This window comes from Hypanus sabinus, chromosome 23 (genome assembly GCF_030144855.1).
Source record: "Hypanus sabinus isolate sHypSab1 chromosome 23, sHypSab1.hap1, whole genome shotgun sequence".
Taxonomy (NCBI): Eukaryota; Metazoa; Chordata; class Chondrichthyes; order Myliobatiformes; family Dasyatidae; genus Hypanus; species Hypanus sabinus.
In genome coordinates this window covers 13,732,034-13,741,905 of record NC_082728.1, presented here as the reverse complement: position 1 = coordinate 13,741,905, position 9,872 = coordinate 13,732,034, and the positions used below count along the sequence as shown (strand labels likewise).

General features: G+C 40.9%; 1 protein-coding gene across 1 annotated transcript; it reads right to left on the bottom strand.

The window, feature by feature from the left end:
* Positions 1-3,588: 3,588 nt before the first annotated feature.
* birc5a (baculoviral IAP repeat containing 5a) lies at positions 3,589-9,569 on the bottom strand. Its single transcript, XM_059948413.1, has 4 exons — positions 9,332-9,569; positions 8,427-8,536; positions 5,785-5,902; positions 3,589-3,829 (listed from the first exon to the last, which is right to left on the bottom strand). Exons 1-4 carry the CDS (start codon positions 9,437-9,439, stop codon positions 3,737-3,739), a joined length of 429 nt encoding a protein of 142 aa, XP_059804396.1. The 5' UTR covers positions 9,440-9,569; the 3' UTR covers positions 3,589-3,736.
* Positions 9,570-9,872: the final 303 nt, after the last annotated feature.

Genomic DNA, 9,872 nt, shown 5'->3' with positions numbered 1-9,872 from the left:
CTACAGATATACTGTGGAAACCATTCTGATTGGCTGATTCACTGTCTAGTATGTGGTGGGGGTGGGGTGCGGCTACTGCACAGGATTGAAAGAAGCTGCAGAGTGGTGTAAAGCTAGTCAGCTCCATTTTGGGTACTAGCATCCGTAGTATCCAATAAATCTTCAGAGTGGTGCCTCAAAAAGCCAAGACATGCCCTCTTCTCATTGTTACCATCAGGAAGGAGGTACTGAAGAAGCCTGAAGGCACACACTCAGCGATTCAGGACGTTTCTTCCCCTCTACCACCCAATTCCCAAATGGACATTGAATCCACGAACACAACCTCACTTTTATTATTTCTGTTTTTGGGCTATTTTTTAATTTAATATATATATACTTACTGTAATTGATATACTTATAGTTTTTTCTATATTACCATGTATTGCCTTGTACTGCTGCCACTAAGTTAACAAATTTCATGACATATGCTAGTGATATTAAACCTGATTCTGATTTGGCACACTCAGACTCTGATAGTCCAAAAGTATGTAAAAGGTGAGTCTTCATCAATCGGTGGTCAGGTGGATGTTCGACTAAACTCACCAGTTTCACAGTCATGGGGTTTCCGAGCAATGCTCCCACATAGAATTATTTGATGCTGTCAGCAGTAATTTCTCGTAGTGTGTATAAACCAAGCAATGGCATTTTGATCCCAAAGTTTCGGCAGTTTCAAAGCGACTGCATTGGCCAACATGTTGAATTAATTCTGAAATTGTCCTACAGCATCAGGGTTACCAATGTAGCCTTTCACAAATAAAAATGGCAGGGGAGTTTTGTTTAATAAAAACCATGACATCTCATTTACTGTACTCCAAACACTGAACACCAAGTACCGTAAAAGTACTTTTATGCAATTATGTCATGTTAGACCATCCTCTTAAACTGAACCCCAACTCAATGTCAGTGGCTGTGAATTAGATACGTTTCCACAAATTACAAAGAGGAATTTGTAATAACAATTAACAAAGAGGAATTTAAAGTTGCTGACCCTCATCACCTCAGATCCCCTGATCCACTGGCTCTTGGACCTCGATTCCCTCTCCCAAAGTCAATAATAATCAGGTACGGTCTTGCTGACATTATGAAGTTAGTTACACAATTTTCTCTTAGTCATTGCGTGTATTTCACATTTTTCCATTATTCCTTTCTTGTCTCTGGCACCCCATGGTTGCATAAAGAGATGCTGTATTTTGGAAAACCTTTCTAGAAAAGTCTCATTTGTCTGGCATGAGTACACACTGACACAGTCACCCCGCCTATCTTGCCTGTAAGGAACAGTGTCTCCAGCAGTCTCACTTCTAAGATCTGTTGACTACAACTGCTTCAAGCTATCCTTATTTGGATGTTGTCTTCCACACCCCATTGCTTAATCCGGGTACAACAGCAGAAAATTAGTAAAACTCGCTTTTCGGTGTCTTGCCACCTTACACTTCTTTGAACTTTTCCCATAGCTTAAAATAACCCTGTCCTATTAAATCCATTGTCAAAATGCAAGTTCCAGCTCTCCTCTTGCTCCTTCCCTTCTACTCACATGCCTATTCAATAGCAAATTAACCTACCCATTTGCTGGTCCTTAAAGACAAAGGGAAGCACAGGGCTAGAGAACAACTAACTACTTGGACAGGAAAAATCACCTGAGTTGATGGGGGTTCGTAACGGGCAAGTCTTTGCACCTGAAAATACACACAGAACTTGCAAATATCAAATAACTGTCATCATTGATAATAAAATAAAATAACTGGGCACAAAACACACACTTATGACTCAGGCATACTTTTTATTTACTTGTACTCAAGGAGAATAGCATGGCCCCAGTCACCCACACTGTTCTGAAGTCTGGAGAAAACAGCTATTTTTATACAGAATTGACTTATTAGTTACAGATATTGAATATTGTAAATTGTATATGCTTGAATTCCTTACTTACAAGATCAATCACCATTCACAGCAGAGGTGATAAAGTCAATCGAAACTTCAAGAGGAGAGCCAATGACACTTTGAAATTGGTAAAGGCAATAGAGATATGTCGGACAAACACGAGGAAATCTGCAGATGCTGGAAATTCAAACAACAACACACACAAAATGCTGGTGGAACACAGCAGTCCTGACAAAGGGTCTCGGCCCGAAACATCGACAGCGCTTCTCCTTATAGATGCTGCCTGGCCTGCTGTGCTCCACCAGCATTTTGTGTGTGTTGTTCGAGATATGTTGGGTATGTTTCACATTCATCTGTTATCCTATTTGCACCTAGCACCCTCTATTGTGAAAAGGGACGCTATGTTTTAGGAAGACCTTACTGGAAAGGTCTTACTACAGAGGCCTCGCTCATCTGGCCCGAGTACCTACTGATGCAGTCAAGCCAGCCTTTCTCTCCTGTGGTAAACAGAGGTATCTCCGGAGGTCTCACTTCAAAGGTCTCGAGTAACTACAACTGCCCCAGGCTATATATTGCCTTACTGCAACTTTCACACAATTTCCACATAAACAGTAATGGAGATCAGGTTTGAATCTGGTTATCTAGAATTATGGCATCAGCTCTACTAGCTGTTAACAACCTTAATCCATATACCTTCAGCTACTCCGTCTGATATTCCCAACCACCAAACAATAACTGCAAGCTTGAAAGTAAGTGAATATTTTATTGAAATCTTAAAACCAGCAACTAGTTCCTTTATTTGAATTTCACTACACAGACACTAATTCAAGATTATGCAGACACATAACCTCAAAAGTGATAGAACCAACTGTAAAACAAAAATATTTTTAATATCATTCTACATGTCAGCACGCCTAATGAACATCCATCATTATTTTTTCTATCATAGCATTTGTTAACTATAATCAAAGTTTAGAAATAAAGTTAAAAAGACTTTTCCCCCCTTTAAACTCAATGAAAGTCATTGATACTTATAACTCAATGAATTGCTAAAAATCAGCCATGCATTTTAAGGCGAGGTGAAAAAATTAAGGGCCTATGCTCTAATTGTTAGAGATAAACCAGATATCCCATCTTCAAATACACTTGTTGTGCTCTCGTTCGGACAAGGATAGGATTGATATTAAAGTAGATGGCTCCACAGAGGGATAAATATTGATCCTAGAAGCTATTACTTCCAGTAAGCTTGCTCCTTCCCTCACCGTGTTAGTCAAGCTTCTTGACAATGCTCAGTCAATAATTCAGGAATAGACCCTCATCTTGTCAAATCAAGGGATTGAGAAATGGTCTGTTAATGTAAGAATCTAAAACAAAATTAAAGAAACACCCCCACTCAAGGTGCAAATATACAACATATTACAGAAGGAAGAAGCAATTATTCACCAAAAGTCTGCTTTCTGCATTGTTCAAAAAAATTAATGTTCACAGAATGATAATTTAAAAAGGAAATGTGGAAGTGAGAAACAGAATCTAATCATTATAACCACTTCTGAAACACTGAAGAGGTCTGCAGACAGTAACGCCCTTGTGCAGATACCTGATTCGAATAAAAATTAGTTAATTTTTTAATTAGTAATAAATACATGAGCAACGTTGACCACTACAAAGCAATATGAAAAAAAAACATTTTATTCTACACTTTTCACATAAAATGATCTGACTAAAATTCTAGATACAACTTTAGAAGACAATTCAGAAACAGTTCTTTCAGTCTGAGGACTGATCAATTAAATTGAGCTTAAAGTACATTGCAACAGGTCTACCTGCTGTTTGTAACAAGACCTTCAATTGCAGTTTTTGTAATTTTTGCTTCTTGTTCAAATGATTCAATCCTTTCAGAGATTTGTTTCTTCTGGAAAGAAAACAGAAGTATTTTGTTTAAGCAACAGGTCACCTGCCATCCCATTAGCTCCCTCAATCCCCTTATGTTAACGGTTCACATACACAATGGAGCTGACACAAATTCCATCATACCATCAGAAATTGCTGGGGAAACTTAGAGGTCAAGCATTAATTCTTACTTTTTTCATCTGTGGAATCAGAAACAGAATTACAGATTCATAAGTGGAGAAGTAAGCAAAACAATTTGTCAGGGGTTCCCAACCTAGGACCCACAGACCTTTGGATAATAGTAAGGGTCCATGCATAAAAAAGGTTGCGAGCCCTTGATTTAGATCATGGGGTGGGGTTGAAGGGGTGAAGTGAACAAAAGGTAGTAACATGATTGGGTGGAGACAAAGACTTGTTAATCATAACTGATTTACCAGAAGGATCACAGCGGAATCAGAGAGCATGTGCTACATTTTACGGGGGGGGGGGGGGGGGCGAGCTTACATCAGAACAATTTCTAATGCAAACAGGAGAGGCTGATCAAAGAATCAGAGATTACAGAAATCCCTAAAGCTACCTTATATTGTGTTTGATTTAAGTTATTTAAAAACATCAAAGCTGGTTTAATGGGCTATCTTTATACATTCCATATTAAAGTACCAAATAGGTTGCCAAAATCATTTATGCAATAGCGTAAAAATAGTAAATAGTCTCAAACTACCAGTTGGAGCTCCAAAATATTGTGCAGAAATTTCTAAATTCTAAACAAGCATCAATTAATTTGGCTACTTCAGAATCAAAATTAGAATTGGTTATGGTATAATACCTAACAGTAAATGATATTAAGAAACTAAATTAATTGAGAAAATCCAGGAGGAAAATTATTTTTTGCTCTCAGTGTTTTTATATAGAAAATGAAAATTACTATCAGTCTTATTACATGGAGTCAGAGAATCTACAACTCAGATACAGTCCCTTTGGCCCATCTTGTCCATGCCAACCTAATAATCTGCCTAGTCCCATCAACTCACACCTGGACAATAGCCCTCCATGTACCTCTCTTAAATGTTGAAATTGAACCTGAATCCACCTTATCTAGCTCATTCCACACTCTCATCACCTTCTGAGTGAAGATTCCCCCTCATGTTCCCCTTAAATAGTTTACCCTTCACTCTTAACCCATGACCTCTAATTCTAGTAACACACACAAAATGCTGGAGGAACTCAGCAGGCCAGACAGCATCTACGGAAAAGAGTACAGTCGACATTACAACAGGAGATAGAAAATGCGTGTTCAGAAAGGCAATGTCATGATAATCATTGGGGATTTTAACGTGAAAGTGGATTGGGAAAACCAGCTCAGCAGAATGCCTAAGGAATGACTTTTTAGAACAGCTTGTTGTTGAGCCCACTAGGGGATTGGCTGTGCTCGACTGGGTGTTGTGCAATGATCTGGAGGTGATAAGAGAGCTTAAGGTTAAGGAACCCTTAGGGAAGAGCGATCACAAAATGATTGAGTTCACATTGAAATTTGAGAGGGAAAAATAAAATCCAATGTGTCGGTATTTCAGTGGAATAAAGGAAATTACAATCGCATGAGAGGGGAACTGGCCGAAGTTGACTGGAAAGGGACATTTGCAGGAAGGACAGCAGAGCAGCGATAGCTGGAGTTTCTGCGAAAAATGAGGGAAGTGCAAGACAAATATATTCCAAATAAGAAGAAATTTTCAAAGGGATGCTGCCTGGCCTGCTGAGTTCCTCCAGCATTTTGTGTGTGTTGCTTGGATTTCCAGCACCTGTAGATCTTCTCATTTGTGATTGGATCGCTAACCCTAGTCTCACCCCACCTCAGTAAAATATATGCAATTTGATACCTCCTAGGTAATTCAAAAGCAGAGGTGATGGGGAAGCATGAGCAAATATACGATGTAGTAAACATTTTATTGTATAACTGAAGATTATGATAAAGTAACAAACCATGATGTTCTTTACTCTTTGCTCGTCCAGCTTGTGGAACTCTTCAGTTGTTAGATGCTCAAACTGCTTCTTCAGTGCAATAAAAGCACACTTCGATGAGTGATTTTTATGTTCAACCCTGGGAGAAAATGTGAAAGTTAACTTCATATGCTTGGTAGGTAACACCAGACTCATCTTCTTTCTTGAGAAAAGTCACATGCCAATTGATGAAATTTCACTTTCACCTTCAGTGTGTCACTACAGGCTTTGGTCAAATGAGAAAGAGCTTTCAAAGTATCAATATCCCAGACCTGGCGGAAAACATGACCTAGCAGGCAATAATGATCTCAGCCTCCAAGACCGAACTATTCACAGTGACACCACATAAGGCACTCGAAAAATACTGGCAATGCTATTTCTGAACGTCCTACAAATTCACTAGAAGGATAAGTGAACCATTTAGCATCCTTAGCGGAGATTTAAAAATCAGCATTTTTTGTCACATGTACATTAAAACATAGAGCGAAATGCACATTTGCATTAAATCAAGATCAATGATGATTGGGCTGGGTAGCCCACAACTTAGTAACTCCAACCGTATGCCTTTGGAATGATGGAGGAAACCCTCGCGGTCATAGGGAGAACATACAAACTCCTTTTAAACCGCAGCTGGAAATAAACACCAATAGGTGATCCCAGGCATTGTAAAGCGATGTTCTAAACGCTACACTACCATGTCCGATCATTCTGGCCCTAGGAGTGCTCAGTAGGCAGTGTTGGATAGGTCACATCATTCACATACCCAAAACAAGATTCACTATTCACTGGAACAGATTACAAAGCAGACAGAGGGAAGGAATTCAAGCATCCGCTCTGTCTCATTGAGAAAATGCAAGATTCCAAGGAATCCCCAGCTCAAGGTGAAGGGGCAACATTTGTAACAGCGTTCAGAAGCTCAAGTCCGCACACGGGGAACACAAAGAAACCCTGTGTCTGTAGTGGAAGGAAGGCGCCAACCCGCAGCCCAGCAAACACTTCCTCTTCACCTGTGGAAGAGTTCGTGCTTCCCATGTTCAGCATCATCAGCTGCGAACATATCTAGAGGAAGCCTGTCATCTCTCCCAAGGGGCTGTCTGAGGAAACTAAATAGCCACTGAGATACAAATAACAATTTCTCTGCAGCTTTGCTTGTACACTTATAGGATCTTACAACTATATATTGTAACAAGAAGATGTGAAGCAAATGTAGAAAAATAGGCCGAATAACCTTCTCCGGTTGCTTGAAACCTACTTCTCTCATTCAATACAATCATGGCTGATCCTGTATCTCAATATCGTATACTCATGCCCCTTGATACCCTGTGTAGAAATCCACCTCTTTAAATGTATTGGTTTATTATTGCAGATACTACCCATCCTTCAAACTACCTTCTGGAAAACACTAGGCTGTTAACCACGCCATCTTAAATGTTTCACCCCCCCCAGGCAATAAGTCAAGTCAATCCTTCTGGTTAGCCCACCATTCCCCCCTCTATTGCCCCTACCACTGCACAGTAGACACTTTAAACCAAAAATACATGCTGTTATTTATTTATTTATTTGTGCACATTCTTATTCTATATCCATACTTTAACCCGTAACTTCGAGCTTTTAAAAATAATTTATTCTTTATCATTGTTGAAAATTGTTTTTGTTGCATGTTGTGCCTTGACCAACAAACCACAGCAAATTCCTTATACATTCACACCATCTAAAGCTTCTTTCCCCAGAGTTAACCATTCTAGTTAGCACCCTTCCCTACCCCTCCTCTATTACCACATCACAACACTGCAAACACTTTTAACCACTCACGATAATGCTGTTTACATTGTAAACACATGCTGATATTTATGCATTTATGCACAATTTATTCTACATCTGTACATTAACCTCTAACTTTATTTTTACATAACTTATTAATTTTTGAATATTGTTGCTTTTGTTGTATGCCAAGCCCTAACCAATACACCATAACAATTCCTAAGACTTGTAAATGTATATGGTAAATAAAGATGATCTTTGTTGTAATAGCTACCAAGATACAGTGAAAAGTTTGGCTGCTAAATTATTCAGCAAATGTGTTTCAAACTTGGACCCCACAACCTTGTGAGAAAATTCCACTGTTTCCTCACTTTACCACATGAAATTTCTCAACTCAACCCTAAAAGTCTTGCATTAAATCCTGAGATGACCACCCCCAATCACGAAAAACATTCAGGTTCTTCTAGCCCAGGGATCTTTTTTTAATGCATAGACAAACACCATTGAGCAAGGGGTCCGTGGACCCACAAGGGAACTGCTTTTTCAAAATTTTGTACATTTTACTAAGCTTCCCTGATATTATTTCCAACTTTACTGAATTGCAGATCTAGTTGACCCAATCTCTCTTTGTTCAGGCCCTGCCATCCCAGGAATTGGTGAACTTTTGCTGGACCCCTTCTGTAGCAAGTAAAAGGTTCTGGGACAAACATGATGGAGAAAATGTCCCATCAGTGATCAGTATCTACATGAGTGATCAAGAGATCTTGTTAAGTAGTTCACCAGTGTTGAATATTTCTGAAAATACTGTGTCATTTTGACTGCAAGCAGTTATCTTGAATTTAAATATAATATTCAGTACTTACAAAGGTTCATCTTCAGGTTCCCAACCTTCCAGTTCTTTGTAACAAAAGAAGCACTGAGCAATGTCAGGACCATTCTCGATTGGGGTGTGAATAAATCCTGCTGCAGCCATCTGATATCAAGAAAAAGACATTCAAATGGACTTGATCAGGAGCAACAATGTCTCTGCACAATAATACAGGTTCTTGACAAGACCACCCCTGGAGTGGCATATTCAGCTTTTTTCCCTTTCCCAAAAAAAGATTTTCTTGTCACCCTTTTTAATCCTTGGACCAATACCATGAAGCAAGGGGTCCGTGGACCCATCTGGGGACCCGTCATACAGGGTGAGAGACATAGGTTTGCCCACTTGATTCTTGGGATGGCAGACTTGCCAGGTGTCGAGATCTCATTAACCATTACTGTCTGGTTTGGTGCAGAATCGTCTTACAATATGCAAAAACTACAGTGAACTGTTAGGCCGGTGGTGTAGTGGCATCAGAATGGCCTGCCCTGCTTTTGCTTTTGCTACCACCCCTCCAAGTCTCAGCCCGCGCTGTACCTGTCCTAATTCTGTATCATACACTTCCACACCCCCTCTCCACTATGCTCTAACATTTTGTCGCTTAACCCCGACCCCCGAGACACCCTCGACCCCTCAACCCCGAGACACCCTCGACCCCCGAGACACCCTCGACCCCCGAGACACCCTCGACCCCCGAGACACCCTCGACCCCTCAACCCCGACCCCCGAGACACCCTCGACCCCTCAACCCCGACCCCGAGACACCCTCGACCCCTCAACCCCGACCCCCGAGACACCCTCGACCCCTCAACCCCGACCCCCAGTGCAAGGCGGGGATAAACCGGGCGGCCGGGAACGGCGAGGTGCATGGCCGACCGGGCGCTCTCTCCTCCCCTCACTCACATTCTCGGGCGTACACGCACAGTCGGTGACGAAAGGCCAGTTCTTGAAGGTGCCCAGCCGCTCCTCGAAGGAGTAGTACTTGCGGTGCTCGATCAGGTACAACTCCATCGCGCCTCTGATTCAAACTCGCCGCCGTTAGCCGCCCGCCGCTGATTGGCGGGAGGCGCCGACGTCACCGGGACGGTAGCCCGGAGGAGTTTTGAGAGCGTTTGTGATCCCTAGTGCGCGTTGTTTAAAATGTTACGTTCTACCTTCAGGAATTATTCATCAAACATGGACTTCCTTCTCAAAGCGGAAACATTTGAAAATTCCACAGAAAGCAATTTGAGCTAAATGCTTTAAACCATTTTTATAAAGCAGTAACCAATTTTAGAAAAGTTGAATAGAACACGTTGTGACCGACTTGAATGTTTTTCAGTCGTGGAGTTGTGCTGCGCCTTCTGGATGGCTTTTATTTTACAATTGAATTGGTTATGGGCATGGATTTCCATGCATGGGCGAGGATGATGCATTTCTTCCAGGCAAACTTTAATAACCTTGA

Bases quoted from the DNA above. Each gene is read 5' to 3' on its own strand.
- birc5a (XM_059948413.1), bottom strand. From the start codon at position 9,439: ATGGAGTTGTACCTGATCGAGCACCGCAAGTACTACTCCTTCGAGGAG. The intron at 8,537-9,331 runs GTGAGTGAGGGG...TCTTGATATCAG, and splicing joins GTGCGTGTACGCCCGAGAAT to ATGGCTGCAGCAGGATTTAT. The intron at 3,830-5,784 runs GTTTGTTACTTT...TTTTCTTTCCAG, and splicing joins AAAGAGTAAAGAACATCATG to AAGAAACAAATCTCTGAAAG.